The sequence below is a fragment of the Oryctolagus cuniculus genome, chromosome 3 (assembly GCF_964237555.1).
Source record: "Oryctolagus cuniculus chromosome 3, mOryCun1.1, whole genome shotgun sequence".
Classification (NCBI taxonomy): domain Eukaryota; kingdom Metazoa; phylum Chordata; class Mammalia; order Lagomorpha; family Leporidae; genus Oryctolagus; species Oryctolagus cuniculus.
The window spans coordinates 32207163-32224737 of record NC_091434.1 but is presented as its reverse complement, the minus strand read 5'-3'; the positions used below and the strand labels follow the sequence as shown (position 1 = coordinate 32224737).

Sequence of the window (17575 nt, the reverse complement as noted above, 5' to 3'; positions counted from 1 at the left end):
GTGAGTTTGTTACTCTTTTTCATTGAATTCTTTATTGGCAGATATAAGGAAGTACATTCCTATATGTGTGTACTTTCAGTTTGAATAGCTTCATATCCAGAGAGTTAACCATTTCTCAAGATGTGTTTGTTATAAAAGGATGATACATAACATTTTCCCCTATTCAGCGTATCAGAGGGATACGACATACTCCTCTCAATAACAGATTCACTTATTTTTAAAGATTTCTGTATTTGAAAGAGAGAGGGAAAAGTTGATCTTACATCTTAAGATGTAATACATCTTAGGCCAGCGCCGCGGCTCACTAGGCTAATCCTCCGCCTTGCGGCGCTGGCACACCGAGTTCTAGTCCCGGTCAGGGCGCCGGATTCTGTCCCGGTTGCCCCTCTTCCAGGCCAGCTCTCTGCTGTGGCCAGGGAGTGCAGTGGAGGATGGCCCAAGTCCTTGGGCCCTGCACCCCATGGGAGACCAGGATAAGTACCTGGCTCCTGCCATCGGATCAGCGAGGTGCACCGGCCGCAGCGCGCCAGCCGCGGCAGCCATTGGAGGGTGAACCAACGGCAAAGGAAGACCTTTCTCTCTGTCTCTGTCTCTCACTGTCCGTCCACTCTGCCTGTCAGAAAATTAAAAAAAAAAAAAAAAAAAAAAAAAAGATGTAATACATCTTAAGATCTTACATCTACTGGTTCATTCCCCAAATGCCCACAAAAGCTTGTGCTGAGGCATGCTAAAGCCAAGAGCTAGGAACTGCATCTAGGTCTCCCACATGGGTGGCAGGAACTCAAGTTCTTTGACTATGGCAGGCATTAGCAGGAGGCAGAGGTGGGATTCAATCCCAAGCACTCTGATATGGGATTCATTATTTTAGAGATTTTTCACTTGAACTAGAAAGCATGCTCCTTAGGAAAGAGCCATATCAGAATCTGGAAGAGGAAGTATAGTTTAGAGAAATACCATTGCCTGCTAGGTGTTTAATTTGGCATATCCCTCTCCTCTGGCAGTTTTGCTACATTTAAGGGAATAGTACTTTGAGATTTTTAAACTTGTTGTCTTTACTCCTTGTCGTCTTTGTATAATGTTTACAAGGCTTTGATGGAACTCATCTATGTTCTTTTCATTAAGAAGCAATAGAACGAATACATATATAGGACCATTTATATATTTCTTAATGTATAAATATATGCAGTGACAGGTGTTGTGGTATGGTGGATAAACCGCCACTTGGGACTCCCACAGTCTTTATCAGAATACCTAGATTCAAATCTCACCTCTGCTTCTGATTCAGCTTCCTATGGTTACACATCCCTGGAGGCTACAGGTGATGACTCGAGCACTTGGGTCCATGTTACCCATGTGGGAAAGCTGGATGGAGTTCTGGGCTCCTGGCTTCAGCCCTGCCTAAGCTCTGAGCTCTAGCAGTTTGAGGCATTTGGGAGTGAACCAGCAGATGTAAGATATCTCTGCCTTTCAAATAAATAAGTAACTTAAAAAATTAATATGTTTGTCAAAATTCAGTGCCAGAGTTTTATAGTATTAATAAAATTAAAACTATTTATCATCACTCCTTAATAGTAAGAGTGATACATATTGCTCCATTTTTTTCATTCTATTTATGTATACAAATATTTTCATGGTTTTTTACCCACGTGAGACCTACATTATTTATATACCATAGACATATATGATGGGACTTCTAAAAGTTTGTGGAAAAATGTTTATTATGACAAAATCATGTATGAATTTCAACGTTTTTTGCATCAGAATAAACTTACCTTTTGATTCCATTTTCCATAAATTTTTAGCCATGTCTCAGTGGGATAGCATCCTAGGAGTGACATTGCTGAATTAAAGTATATTTTAGCCAGTTGTCTTTCCAACCAGCTGTACCAATTTGCATTTCTAATATAAATTTAATTTTTTTAAATTCATGCTATTCCTGCTAAGTAAAGTTTTGTTAGAGAGATTCTGTTCTTAGCAGGACAAACATGTGTCTACAGTTTTGAGCTTGAATTTTTTGTTTTTGTTTTGATATTTTTCTCTTTATTCTGGCTACTCAGAATCTCAAGTTTATAGTCAAAAATATTCTTCACCTGATCTAAATTTTCAGTAGAATCATGTATACACCCAAAGATACATTACTTTTGTTGCAGTATTTTTTGTTTCAGTGAATTTAGTTTTATTAAAGGGTATCTTGGATTTTTTTCTTACTTAATCAAGTGTAAATACTATAGAGAAGAACCATGTTCGTGTTTGATAGAATCAAACTTCAGATTTCAAAGTATTTCATGACCTTACTTGATGTTTACAATTGTATTCAATAGCTAGAGCCAGATTTTTTTTTTTTTTTTTTTTTTTTTTTAAGATTTATTTTAGGGACCAATGCTGTGGCATAACATATAGCTGCGCCAGCATCCCATATGGGCACTAATTCAAGTTCCAGCTGTTCCTTTTCCAATCCAGTTCTCTGCCATGACCTGGTAAAGCAGTAGAAGATGGTCCAAGTCCTTAAGTCCCTGCACCTGCATGGGAGACCTGGAGGACTCTCCTGACTCCTGGTTTCCCATCCACTCAACTCCGGCCATTGGGGAGTAAACCAGTGGATGGAAGACTATTCTCTTTGTCTCTGCCTCTCTGTTTCTGTAACTCTACCTCTCAAACAAATAAATAAAATCTTTTTAAAAGAAAAAAAAAGATTTATTTGAAAGAGTTACAGAGACAGAAACAGATATCTTCCCATCTGCTGGTTCACTTCCCAAATGGCTGCAACAGCCAGAGCTGAGCCAGGAGCTTCTTCCAGGCCTCCCACGTGGGTGCAGGGGCCCAAGGACTTGTACCATCCTCCACTACTTTCCCAGGGTCAGCAAGAAGCTGAATCAAAATTGGAGCAGCCAGGACTTGAACTGACATCCATGGTGCAAGCACTGCAGGCCAGGGCTTTAACCCACTACGCCATAGCATTGGCCCCCAGATGTTTTTCTTTTTATAGAAGAAGACAACATGATTTGATAACAGTTTAGTACTGAAACTTGAACTAGAGCCCACATTTTCTTTGTTACCCCCTCCCTTCCTTCTTCCCACCTTTCCTTCATTGCTGTATAGGCAAGAAAAAAGCCACAGTGATAAATACTGTGGAATTTGCTTATTAGCGCTGTATAAAAAAATTATAGTTTAATGATGTTAACCTTCTAAAACTTCCAAGTAATCTTGCAAAATTAATCTTAGAATAATTATTTTCCCTTTTCCCCACTTTATGTAAGTAAAACTTAAGGAATTAGCTAAAGTTGATAAATTGTGTATGCTAGTGTCTTAATCCCTACAGGCCTCATTTGCTAATATAATCAAATCATAGCCATTGACTCTTCTTGTTTCTTGATTAAGCTGTGGTAATCAATTTCCATGTCCAGATGACTCAGGATATAATAATTTTCCAGAGCTTGCTTATAATTGATCCCAAACTAAATCTCTTAATAAACTGTGACATGCTTATGTCAGACATGTTGACATTCTTGCGTTTTTTACCTTTCTCTTTGTTAAAATCCATTATGCAGTTTTTTGTGTAAATTTGTGACTTTTGCTTTGTTTTGTTTTGTTTTGTGTTTTTTTGTGGTACTTCTCTTTTCTGGAAAACTTGAATCCTAGCAGGGAGTGTTATCTAGAGAAGATCCAGACAACCACATACTTTAATGCCGGTATCTAAAGAGATTACTTTGTCTAAATGAAGTAATAATCTTTGTCTTTTATTAACTTTTTCCATGTACTGTAGCATAAAGTTGATTTCCATTTTTTATGAAGGAAAACAGCTATTAATATGAGCAAAAGTTGATTGATTTACTTTGTAGCAGATGAATGGCGAGTGCAATTAATTAGTGAATAATCAGCAAAGGATCTTCTATTTGGATGCTTGGATATATAACTTAGAAATGACAGTAAAAAAAAATTTTTCCCTAAATGTTGATTTTTGAGCTCAGTGTTTAAACTCCATGAGAGATTCTGTGCTAACTAAAGATTTATTTATTTATTTATTTGAAGGCAGAGTTAGAGAGGGAAAGAAATCTTCCATTCTTGGGTTCGCTCCCCAAATGGCCATAATGGCCTGGATAGGGCAGGCTTGAAGCCAGGTGCTAGAACTCCATCCAGGTCACTCCCACAGGGGTGTATCTGCCTTCCCAGATACAGGGAGCTGGATCAGAAGTAAAGTTTGCCAAGGCTTGAATCAGTGCTCCTATAGGTTGCCAGTGTCATAGGCAGCAGCTTAATCTGCTGTGCCACAATGCCAACCCCTTCATAGGCCATTTTAGTTGCTTAATTGGATAGACTTTTGCTTGAAGAGCTAGAGAATGGAATATGATGAAGAACTGCTTTATTAATTACACTTTAAAATAGCCTTTTACTAGAGCTTATTACATACCCACAATTGTGCTAAGTACATGAAAGTTGTGAAGAAAAATCCATATTTTTTTTTAAGATTTATTCATTCATTTGAAAGGCACAGTTAGAGGCAGAGAGAGAGAGAGAGAGAGAGGTCCTCCATCCAGTTGTTCACTCCCCAAATGGCCGCAACGGCAAGAGCTGCACCAGTCTGAAGCCAGGAGCTTCTAAAGAGTCTTCCACTTGGGTGCAGGGCCCAAGGATTTGGGCCATCTTCCACTGCTTTCTCAGGCCATAGCAGAGAGCTGGATCAGAAGTGAAGCAGCCAGGACACAAACCAGCACCCATATGGGATTCCAGCACCGCAGATGGCGGCCTTACCTGCTATGCCACAGCACTGGCCCCAAAAAATCCATTTCTTACCCTCGATAAATTTATTTAAGTGGGGCAGTAAATAAGGGGAGGGTCTTCAAAAAGTTTATGGTAAAAATTGAATTATGTTAATTTTTCACAAACTTTTACTTACGTCATTAATGATGGGATAAAGGAAAGTGAGGTGGAACTTCACAGAACCAGATAACTTCAAAAGAAATATAACATTTTCCCTGACCTACTTAAAAAAATTGTTAAGCATTGTTATTAAAAATTACAATGTGGTTCAGAGTGCCTTTCTATTCTAAAATCTGGATGTAGGTTTCTGAGCAGAAAGTTAACTTGAATATACCAAATGCTTCTTAGTGATATTATTTACTGTAATAATTTCTCCTAGATTATGTCTCATAAAATAGCCTACACTGAATTTAGTTTTAGTTTATGTGGTATTAATTAAACTTGTAACAGTAAAATCCATTGGGTTTTAGTTGCCATTACCCAGGGAGGAGCAATACAACTGGCTAACAATGGTACCGATGGGGTACAGGGCCTGCAAACATTAACCATGACCAATGCAGCTGCCACTCAGCCGGGTACTACCATTCTACAGTATGCACAGACCACGGATGGACAACAGATCTTAGTGCCCAGCAACCAAGTTGTTGTTCAAGGTAAGGAAATTCGGAATTCACAAGTATAGTACATTCTGTAAACCATTAAAATTACATAAACCCTCATAAAAAAGTAAGTATCATATTGCAAAGCCTTGTTAAAATGTAGTTAATTTCATTAGAGACAGTATTTTTCATTATTCCAATTGGACCAAAATGTCATGGCATAAAAACAACTATTTTCAGGTTTAAAAAAATAAAACATCTACTTTTAACATCTTTAGAATTAGGGCATAGGAAAAACAAGGTGGGATAGAAGGAAAGACAGTGAAATCAGAAGTTAAGAAGGACATTTTAGATCTAATTGCATGAATCTGCTATGAGACCTTGAGCAAAACCCAGCTTCTCTGGCTCTCATTTTTTTTTTTTTTTTCATGTGTCAAATGAGTATTTTGCTAAATCACTGATAAGAATCTTTGCAGGTTCAGAATTTTGTTACTTATTCAAGAGAAATTTAAATCTTTTTTAAAGTCTTATTTTCATCTATCTGAAAGGCAGAGAGATAGATACTTCCATCTGCTGGTTCACTACCTAAATGCGTGCAATAGCCAGGACTGCATCAGGCTGAAGCCAGGAACCTAGGCTCCATCAGGATCTCCATATCGTTAGTGCAGGCTCTGCCACTTCAGCCATCATCCGCTGCCTCCAAGTATACTTCAACAGGAATATGATCGGAAGCAGAATAGCAGCACTTCAATACGGGATGTCAGAGTCCCAAGCACTGTTCTTCCTGCTGGGCCACAATGCCTACCTCATGTTTTACTATTTTTAAAAACTTTTTTGTTTTCTTTTTATTTCAGGAATCTATAGATAGGAATTAACCAGTTTTCTTTGCATTCATTTGAATAGTTCAAGAATATAATTTATGCCCAATGATACATTTACATGTTGAGAAAATAATAAATTGCTTCTGAAAATATTTGCATTAATAATGCATTTTCCATGTGTCAGGTACTGGCAGTTGTATCCCTTTACCATGGATGATAGTTCTTGAAAATTTTTAAAACACAAGTTAGGGTCCTAATGTATTCACAGAATATGTTCTGTTACTGAACGAATAGTATTTGAAAAAGATAATATTTTGCTTATTGATGGGAATAAAACCCCTTTTCACTTTACATGCAGGTACTCAAAAATTGTAAAGCAGATGTCAGTGAATTTGAATTCTGAACGTCAGTTTGAAGATGGTAACATGTTTAGTATATAAATCTTTTCCACTCAAACTACACATTTTAATTGATATTAATAACTAATATGGATTCTTTTATCAAGACCTTTGAATTCTCTTAAATGATGCTAGGTTTCTTAGGAGAGCATATGAAACTTCTTAGAAGCAGTTTGGCAAATAAGTTACTATGTTTCTTTCACAAATATTGGACCACTTAGTTAGAAAAATAAACTTTCAGTTTATTTAGCCATTATCATTTACATTAAAACACTATGTTTACAATAATATAATTGACCTCAAGTGCTACACTTCATACTTTCAGTTTGTTTTAATTAGAAATTTACAATAGTTGACCATAATGCTTTATTTTCTCTTCCATTTTGCTATTTTATGAAAAAAAAAAAAAAAAAAAAAAAAAAAAAACATGGTCGTTTTTATGTCGTGGCAAGAGTCTGCTTGAAATTTTTTAATATGAATTTACCAAAGTCAAAGGAAGACATTGAGAACTATACTGTGTCTAGGAAGATCATCCAAGCTGTGCCCTACTTCCCTATTAGACTTAAGGTTGGTAAGCTTGTTAACAGAATAGAAGTGCATTCTGGTCAAAAATAAATGTGAGACCCAGCAGACATCAATTAAGACGCCTTTCACTCAAGTGTCTAGACTAATAAATACAATAAATTGGGAATTGTTTCTCAGTAGTGACCCAAAGAGTGCTGATTTCTTTGAACATTTTAGCCTGAATCATCTGTTCCATTTAATTTCCCTTTTAATCCAAAAAGTATGCTTAGATTGGTGATTGACACACACATGTTACTGACACACTGTTTTTCTGTGTCTTATACCTTGTTCACTGTTGTTCTTTTCAGCTGCTTCTGGAGATGTACAAACATACCAGATCCGCACAGCACCCACTAGCACCATTGCCCCTGGAGTTGTTATGGCTTCCTCCCCAGCACTTCCTACACAGCCTGCAGAAGAAGCAGCACGGAAGAGAGAGGTTCGTCTAATGAAGAACAGGTATATATATTTTATTTACTTAGATTGCTGTGGGCAAATCCCTCTTCAAGTTCTGCTGAAAATAGATCTTTACATTGATTTTTTTTCCTGGTAGGATTAATAGATCTTGCTAAAAATCTGTATTTAATAATTAATTTATGAGATTGTAGATCAGTCTTTAATCATAGAATAATTTCATATAATTTCCCCACAGAATATTTAATGCACAATGTTGCTATATTTGTACTTGGCTCCAACCAACTACCTAAGTTATTTAAAAAAAAAAAAATTTATAGAGTTAACAGACTTATAGACAGAGAGAGAGAAAGGTCTTCCTTCTGTTGGTTCACTCCCCAAATGGCTGTCACGGCCGGCACTGTGCCAATCCGAAGCCAGGAGCCAGGTGCCTCTTCCTGGTCTCCCACGCGGGTGCAGGGGACCAAGCACCTGGGCCATCCTCCACTGTCCTCCCAGGCCACAGCAGAGAGCTGGACAGGATGAGGAGCAACCAGGACTAGAACCCGGTGCCCATATGGGATGCCGACGCTGCAGGCGGAGGATTAACCAAGTGAGCCACGGTGCCGGCCCCTGGGAGGTTTTAAAATATATTTATTTGAGGGGCAGAATGACAGAAAGAGGCTCCCAAATGCCCACTACAGCTAGGGCTAGTTGGGTAGAGGTTGAAGAGAGGGTCCAGGAATGCAAGCCAGGTCTCCCAGGGTAGGTGGCAGGAACCCAATTACTTGAGCCTTCACTGCTGCTTCCCAGGATCTGCATTGGCAGGAAGCTGAAGTCAGAAGCGAGAATCAAGAATCCAGCCCATATACTCTAAGTCTTAATTGCTAAACTAAATGCCTGATCAAAAAAAAAATTTTTTTTCATGAATAGTAATCAAGATCAAGCTTCATAAATGTGTATTAATGTTAAATATTAAATTTAAATTGTATTTATATTAATTTGTAATAAAGTAACTATGATGGCCAGTCCTTTTTTTAAAAAAGGGTATTTATTTGTTCATTTATTCAAAAGGCAAAGTAACAGAAAGAAAGATGTTTCATTTACTTATTCACTCCCCAAATGGCTGCAGCAGCCCAGGCTGGGCCAAGCTGAATCTAGGAGCCAGGAACTCTGTCTGTTCTCCCATGTGAGTGGCAGGAACTCAGGTGCTTGAGCCATCTTCTCTTATATCCCAGTCACGTTGTCAGGGAGCTGGATCAGAAGCTGAGTAGCTGGGAGTCAAACCAGTACTCAGATATGGGATGCAGTCATCTCAAGTGATAGGCTCAGATGATGCTTCACAATGCCCACCCTCAGGCCATGGTTTCAATGAATATTTTCTTTACTCATAATAATAGTTTAATGCCTAAAGATTCTCTGAAAATAGATTCATTCTGAGAATACCATGTTACTGACAAAATCTTAAAATAAATGTATTCAACAATGAAAATACTGCAAGTCAAATTTGAGAAATGTGAGCAAAGCAATTGTTAATTCGTTGTTATAAATGATTTTACCATCTAAAAATAGAATTTAAATTACTAAATATTTTAATATGGAAATGACTAAAACAGACAGATCAGAATGTTAATAGGGGACAGAAATTTAAAAGTTAGAAATTGGGGCCAGCGTTGTGGTGTAGAATTAAAATCTATATAAAGAACCTAGGTAGGGGCTGGTGCTGTGGCGCAGCAGGTTAACACCCCAGCCTGAAGCACCAGCATCCCATATGGGTGCCAGTTCTAGTCCCGGCTGTTCCTCTTCCGATTCAGCTCTCTGCTATGGCCTGGGATAGCAGTAGAGATGGCCCAAGTCCTTGGGCCCCTGCACCCACGTGAGAGACCTGGAAGAAGCTCCTGGCTTTGGATCAGCGCAGCTCCAGCCGTTGTGGCCACCTGGGGAGTGAACCAGCAGATGGAACACCTCTCTCTCTGTCTCTACCTCTCTCTCTAACTCTGTCTTTCAAATAAATGAAATAAATCTTTAAAAAAAAAAAAAAGAAGAACCTAGGTAGTGCCCTATACCCATATACCCAGATGAAGCTCCTGGCTGAGGCCTGGCCCAGTCTCAGCTGCGGTGGACACTTGGGGAGTGAACCACCTGATGGAAGTTCTCTCTATGTTACTCTGACATTCAAATAAATAAGAAAACCTTTTTAAAAAGGAGAGGCAGAGAGAGAGATCTTCCATCTGCTGGTCCACCCCCCAATTGGCTGCAATGTCCGGAGCTGCAGCGATCCGAAGACAGGAGCCAGGAGCTTCTTCTGGATCTCCCACATGGGTGCAGGAGCCCAAGGACTTGGGCCATCTTCTACTGCTTTCCCAGGCCATAGCAGAGAGCTGGATCAGAAGTAGAGCAGCTGGGACTCAAACTGGCGCCCATATGGAATGCTGGCCCTGCAGATGGCAGCTTTACCCACTACGCCACAGCACCGGCCCCAATAAATAAATCTTGAAAGAAAAAAAAAAAACTGCTTGCCTCAGATCTTCAGGAAAAGCTACCTGGCTTAATCAGGGATTTTTTTTTTCCATATTTATTTATGTGTTTATTTGAAATGCAGAGTTACAGAGAGGGAGAGAGAGATCTTCCATCTTCTGGTTTACTCCCCCAATAGCCACAACAGCCAGGGCTGGGCCAGGCAGAAGCCAGGAGCCAGGAGCTTCATCCCGGTCTCCCACATAGGTGCAGGGTCCCAAGTACTTGAGCCATCTTAACACTGCCTTCCCAGGAGCATTAGCAGAGAGCTGGATCGGAAGTGGAGCAGCCAGGACTCAAGTTGGTACCCGTATTGGATGCCGGCACTATAGACAGCAGTTTAACCCATTATACCACAGCACTTCTTTAAAATACTTGTGCTCAGATTTAGTTACAGTATCCTTTAAAAAGGAAGCTTCCTGTTGATTTTGCTACAGTTCCTTTAATTTTTTTAATATTTATTTATTTATTTTTTAAAGGCAGAGTTACACAGAGGCAGAGAAAGAGAGGTCTTCCGTATGCTGGTTCACTCCCCAAATGGCCACAACAGCCGGAGTTGGGCTGATCCAAAGCCAGGAGCTTCTTCCAGGTCTCCAATACAGGTGCAGGGGCCCAAGCACTTGGATCATCTTCTACTGCTTTCTCAGGCACATTAACAGGGAGCTAGATAGGAAGTGGAACAGCTGGAACTTGAACCGGTGCCCATATGGGATACCAGCACTGCAGGCTGTGGCTTTATCTGCTATGCCACAGTGCTATCTCCTAGTTCCCTTTCTTTCACTACCAGATTACTGGTGCTTCTTTCAGCTTTCTGATAAAATTTAGTTTCTGTGAACATTAGAGCCACTATATGTATAAAAAAAAGGTGCATACTCCTGCTTGGCAAGTCTCTTTTCAATTTTACAGTTATGGATTATTTAACACTTTCAATTACTCCTTCCCCTAAACTCTTCTTTGGCTTAATATTTGGGTTTCTGGGGTTTGTTTTTTTTTTTTGTTTGTTTTTTTTTTTTGGTTTTTTACTTAAGTTTTCCCTTAGAATGTTAATCCCTACCATGTATTTCAGGCATTACGTTTTTGCCTAATAACCTTCTACTTCTTTATAGTCTTTGATTTTTTATATGCTTTGACTTTTCCCCGATATAGTATTTATTAATTCCCAGTATGTACAGGGCACTATGCCTAAGTTCTTTATATAGATTTTAATTCTACCTACAATGATATAGAAGCTTATCCCCACTTTTCAGAGAAGGAGAAAGTAAATATCAGAGAGAAGTTCAATATGTTGCAAAAGATCAACCTTTTTAAGGAATTAGTAGAACTAGGGCCAGCACTGTGGCCTGTGATGCCAGCACCCCATATGGGTGCCAGTTTGAGTCCTGGCTGCTCCACTCCCAATCCAGCTTCCTACTAATGTGCCTGGGAAAGCAGTGGAGGATAAGCTGAGTCCTTAGGCCCCTGAACCCACATGGAATACCTGGATGAAGCTCCTGTTTCCTGCCTTCAGCCTGGACCAGCTCTGGCTATTGCATCCATTTGAGGAGTGAACCAGAAGATGGAGGGTAACTCTCTCTGTTTGTATCTCTTCCTCTCTTTTTATCTCTACCTTCCAGATATGTAAATAAACCTCCTTTTTTAAACAATGAAAAAAAAAAATTGGTAGAACTGAGATTTGAGCCTGTGTTGTGCCAAAGCCTGTGAAGATGCTGCTCATAGAATCCAGTATATAATTTCCTGCTATGCCTCAAACCAGAGCACATGGCAGTGTGCTGAGATGTATAGCACCGGAAAGTAAACATGGAACGCTTTCCTTGAATGTTCATTTTGCGGAAAGATTTGAGAGGAACAGCACTGTTTTTAAAGTAAAATAAGAAAAAAAAATTTTTTTTTTTTTTTGACAGGCAGGAGTGGACAGTGAGAGAGAGAGACAGAGAGAAAGGTCTTCCTTTTGCCGTTGGTTCACCCTCCAATGGCCGCTGTGGCCGGCGCGCTGCAACCAGCGCACCGCGCTGATCCGATGGCAGGAGCCAGGTACTTATCCTGGTCTCCCATGGGGTGCAGGGCCCAAGTACTTGGGCCATCCTCCACTGCACTCCCTGGCCACAGCAGACAGCTGGCCTGGAAGAGGGGCAACCGGGACAGAATCAGGTGCCCCGACCGGGACTAGAACCCGGTGTGCCGGCGCCGCAAGGCAGAGGATTAGCCTAGTGTGCCACAGCGCTGGCCAAAATAAGAAATTTTTAAAAAATTCATGCCACTGATGCTTTGGGCTGTTGTCCCCTGAGAATCCCCTTATTTAATTTTCTCTGCTGTTGTAGGTAACTAAGTAGAAAATTTACAGAAGCACTTTCCTCCTGAACATATTCATGAGCATGATTGGCCCTTACACATTCCAAACACAGACTGGCCTGAATTAAATAAATGGGAAAAGGTTATGGCCCAAAAATTCCTACACTATCCAAGTTGCCATTTATTCCAGAATTAAGGTACTTAGTAAATATTCTAAAAGAAAGTATAGATGGTAGTTATATTAATATGTGTTGCTACAGTAATAATCAAAAAACCTCAGTGACTTAGAACAATGAAATTTCTTCTACACTTACATTACACATTTCATTTTGGCACCTGCATGTCAGTTACCAGTGGCTCTTTTATTGTGCCATCTGGTTCTGATCCCAGCCAAAGGAGCACCACTGCTTTGAGACATGCCATTCTTGTGACAGTGGCAAAAAGACAATGCTTTTCATTTTTATTTGTTCATGTATTTTATCCTGAAAGCCACAGTTACAGAGAGCTTGCATTCACTGGTGCACTCCCCGAATGGCCACAATGACTAGGGCTGGGCCAGACCGAAGCCAGAAGCTGCTGCTGCTGCTTTTTTTTTTAAGATTTTATTTATTTTATTTGAGGGTTAGAGTTACAGACAGTGAGAGAGAGAGTTAGAGAGAAAGGTCTTCTCTGCATTGGTTCATTCCCCAAATGGCCGCCACGGCCAGAGCTGCACCAATCTGAAGCCAGGAGCCTCTTCCCGGCCCCCACGCGGGTGCAGGGGCCCAAAGACTTGGGCCATCTTCTACTGGTTTCCCAGGCCACAACAGAGAGGTGGACTAGAAGAGGAATAACTGGGACAGAATCTGGTGCCCATATGGGATGCCGGCGCCGCAGGCGGAGGACTAACCAAGTGAGCCACGGCGCCAGCCCCCACAGGAGCTTCTTAACAGTCTCTTACCTGGATACAGGGGCTCAAGAAATTGGGCCAATTTCTGCTGCTTTTCCCAAGCATGTTAGCAGAGAGGTGGAGGGGAAATGGAGCAGCCAGGAGTTGAACCAATGTCCATATGGAATGCTGTCATCACAGGTGGCAGTTTTACACACTATGCCATGATACTAGCCCTGACAATACTGCTTTTTTTTTTTTAAGATTTATTTATTATTTTATTTGTTTGAATGACAGAGTTACTGAGAGAGAGAAAGAGGTCTTCCATCTGCTGGTTCACTCCCCAGATGGCCGCAACGGCCAGAACTGTGCCAATCCGAAGCCAGAAGCTTCTTCCTGGTCTCCCAAATGGGCACAGGGGCCCAAGAACTTGGGCCATCTTTTACTGCTTTCCCAAGCTATAGCAGAAAGCTGGATCAGAAGAGGAGCAGCCGGGACAAGAACTGGTGCCCATATGGGATGCTGGCGCTTCATGCCAGGGCTTTAACCTGCTGCGCCACAGCACTGGCCCCGACAATGCTTCTTAAAGCATGTTCTTGATTGTGGTGAACATGGTGTCCACTCATGTTCCATTGGTCACAGCACAGGCAAGGACAAACCCACCATCAGTAGAGCAGGGATAAGTATTCTTCCAAAATAAGGAAGGAAGGAAAATCGTAAAATTTTAATGCAATCTGTTACCCTGTCTTTATGTAACTTTAGAGTACAGGGGATTTTAATAGCAAATTTCCTTAAAGGCAGAAATAAGAAAAGAAAAGGTTAGATAGATGTAGACATTTAAAAATACAAAATCTCTATTTAGGGAAGAAAAAGGAGCAAAGCAAACAAACTAGGAACATTTTCATAAATAAGATCAGAAGACTAATGAATTGAGAATATAAATAAATTCATAGAAAATTAATAGGGTAAAAGTGTGTATTAGATGCAAATTAAGGTACATCCATACAACTGTATACAGCTAGTCATTAAGAATAAAGGTACTTGTAGTTTTATTGAGATGGGAAGATTTTCTTGGTGGACAAATGCAGGCTACCCAAAAATATGTATATTAGAATTATTTTTAAATTTTTTATTATACAAGTGAAACATGCTTGTTATAGATATTTGGAAATAGGGCCACCACTGTGACGTAGTAGGCTAAGCTTCCACCTGTGGTGCCAACATCCCATATGATGCCAATTCGTGCCCCAACTACTCCTCTTCCCATCCAGCTCTCTGGTATGGCCTAAGAAAGCCGTGGAAGATGGCCTAAGTACTTGAGCCCCTGCACCCACATTAAGAGACCTGGAAGAAGCTCCTGGCTCCTCTATCTTCCAATCCGCCCGGCTCAGCCGTTGCAGCCATCTGGGGAGTGAACCAGCAGATGGAAGACTTTCTGTCTCTCCCTCACTTTTTCTGTAACTCTACCTCTCAAATATTTGGAAAGCAGACTAAAATTTAATCGCCTCTGATTGCACTGTTGAAAATGTTAAAATCTGGGGCCCACGCCGTGGCTCACTTGGTTAGTCCTCCGCCTGCGGTGCCAGCATCCCATATGGGCACCAGATTCTAGTCTTGGTTGTTCCTCTTCCAGTCCAGCTCTCTGCTGTGGCCCGGGAAGGCACCCACATGGGAGACCAGGAGGAAGCTCCTGGCTTCGGATTGGCACCACGCCAGCCATAGCGGCCATTTGGGGAGTGAACCAACGGAAGGAAGACCTTTCTGTCTGTCTCTCACTGTCAACTCTACCTGTCAAATAAAAAAAAAAAAAAGAAAGAAAATGTTAAATTATAAAGTTTGTTTCCCTGAAAAATGGTCTTTTTTTTTTTAAGATTTATTTTATGTATTTGAAAGAGTTACAGAGAGAGGTAGAGACAGAGAGGTTTTACATCTGCTGGTCCAAATGGCTGAAACTGAGCTGATCTGAAGCTAGGAGCCAGGAGCTTCTTCCAGATCTCCCACATGGATTCAGAAGCCCAAGTACTTGGGCCATCCTCTGCTGCTTTCCCGGGCACATTAGCAGGGAACTGGATTGGAAGTGGAGCAACCAGGACCAGAACCAGCGCCCATGTGGGATGCCAGCTCTGCAAGCTGGAGCTTTAACCCACTGCACCACAGCACTGGCACCAAAAAATATCTTTCTTTATTTTTTTAAAGATTTATTTATTTCAAAGGCAGAATTAGAGAGGGAGAGACTGCTAGATCTTCCACCAAATCACTCCCCAAATATCCACAACAGCCAACGCTGGGCTAAGCTGAGGCCAGGAGCCTGGAGTTTCTTCCAGGTCTCCCACATGGGTAAAGGGTCTCAAGCACTTGGGCTATCTTCTGCTTCTTTCCTAGGTGCATAAGCCAGGAGCTGTATTGGAAGTGAAGCAGTCAGGACTCAACCTGGTACCCATAATGAGATGGTAACATTTCAGGAGGTGGCTTTACCTACTACATACACCACAAAACACTGGCCCATAAATTTTATTTTATTTATTTATTTATTGACAGAATTAGAGAGAGACAGAAAGGGCTTCCTTTTTCCATTGGTTCACCCCACAAATAGCCGCTACAGCCGGTGCACTGCGCCAATGCGAAGCCAGGAGCCAGGTGTTTCCTCCTGGTCTCCCATGCGAGTGCAGGGCCCAAGCACTTGGGCCATCCTCCACTGCCTTCCTGGGCCATAGCAGAGAGCTGGACTGGAAGAGGAGCAACCGGGACAGAATCTGGCGCCCCAACCAGGATTCGAACCTGGGGTGCTGGCACCACAGGTGGAGGATTAGCCAAGTGAGCCACAGCACCTGCCAATAAATTTTATTTTTAAATATTTTTATATTTTTCAGGAAGTTGTAAAATAGTACAGTTCCAGATATCCTTCGTTCAGCTTCCTCTAATTTTAGCTTATTACATAACCAGAGAACATTTATTACAATTAAGAAATGCCTGGGTACAATATTCTTTACTTTGATACATTTTATTCAAATTTCCCATGTTTTCCTACCTATATTCCTTTTATCTTCTGTATTCAATCTGGGTACTACATTGCATTTAGTTTTCATATCTGCCTCATCTCTTTCATTCTGTGAAAGTTTCTCTTTGTCTTTCATGACCTTGCCACTTTTGAAGAATAGTGATCTGGTTTTTTTAAGAATATCCCTGAGTTTGGATTTGTCCAGTGTTTTCTTAAGATTAGATTGAGGTGATAGATTCAGAGGAAAGATACTAAAGAGGTATGGTGCGCCTTTGTTACCTCGTTACCAGGGAGCACATGCCTGTGTGCTTTATTGCTGGTGATGCTAACTTGAACCACTTAGAGTGCTATCCAGGTGTCTCCACTGTGGGGAGCAACTCGGACTAGACTAAGTTACTGGAATTAAGACTTATTCTATGCATCTGCTCTCCCACAATATGGCGCTGGGAGAGGAGTAAACAGCTTCTACACAGCTGCCTCCAGTTCGACCAGTAACCTGCAGGAGCTGATCCTGCTCCTTATTGGAGGAGAGCAGCGTACTCGGCGTGTGGGTAGCAGAGTTGGGATTGGTGGAAGAGGACTATAAAGGAGGAGAGAGACAACATGCACCAGGGAACATCTAAGGGGAACATCTAAGAGGAACACCTGAGCAGCCCCCGAGAGAGCCAGCCGGCGGTGTGCCGCTCCCCCGCGGAAGTGGGGAAAGTGGCAGGGGGAACCGCCCTTCCACAGAGGTGGAAGGGTCAGTAGCCAACCCGGGAAGAACCAGCAGCAAACCCGGGGAGGGCTGAGCAGACAAAAGAACAGCGCAGGGTCCTGTGTCGTTCCTCCGCAAAGAGGGGGAGCGACACTCTACTAGAGTTGCCCTTTTAAGGGAAGGAGAACTGAACTCCACCTCCTAGAAAGGAAAGTATCAAATAATTTGGTCGTATGTTATGATTGTATTAATCAGTGTATTTGGGGGTGGATACTTGGAGGTATGCAAATACCTTCTTTCCCTTTAAAGTTTCGCCCTCTAAATTTTAATACAGCTTGAATATCCCTTATCCAAAATACATAGTACCGTAAGTACCATAATCTGAAACTTTCTGAGCACCCCATTGGCACTTTTCAGCCTTGAAGTATTCAGACTTACCGTCATCTCTCAATCCCTGAAAACCACTGAACTAATTTTTTTTTTTTTTTTTTTTAGATTTAAAAAGATTTATTAGAGTCAAAGACCTCCAGCCAGAGTGGCATGGAGTGGAAAAACCCAAAGGACACTGTGGTATTGGGGTTTTTAAGTACAATTTTGAAGGAAAAAAACTTTAATCAGATTGGCATTTGGTTCCCAGGTGGGGACAAAACCCATCAAAAGACCTGATTTACAA

The 17575-nt window shown here is 41.1% G+C and overlaps 1 protein-coding gene across 22 annotated transcripts in view; it reads left to right on the top strand.

Annotated features, from left to right (window-relative positions):
• Positions 1 to 17575, top strand: part of CREB1 (cAMP responsive element binding protein 1) — a 76666-nt gene that overhangs the window by 40152 nt on the left and 18939 nt on the right. For 17 of the 22 annotated variants that reach the window (XR_011387138.1, XR_011387135.1, XR_011387140.1 and 14 more), the window contains 2 exons: positions 5229 to 5411; positions 7449 to 7599. Coding sequence is in view for 13 of the 22 variants with exons in the window: in XM_070070298.1 (XP_069926399.1) it covers positions 5229 to 5411; positions 7449 to 7599 (334 nt within the window). In the remaining 9 variants the exon portion in view is untranslated. Of the gene's footprint in view, positions 1 to 5228; positions 5412 to 6536; positions 6599 to 7448; positions 7600 to 15589; positions 15658 to 17575 lie in introns of those variants that run through there. The other 5 variants (XR_011387139.1, XR_011387137.1, XM_070070300.1 and 2 more) reach the window with 2 other exon arrangements.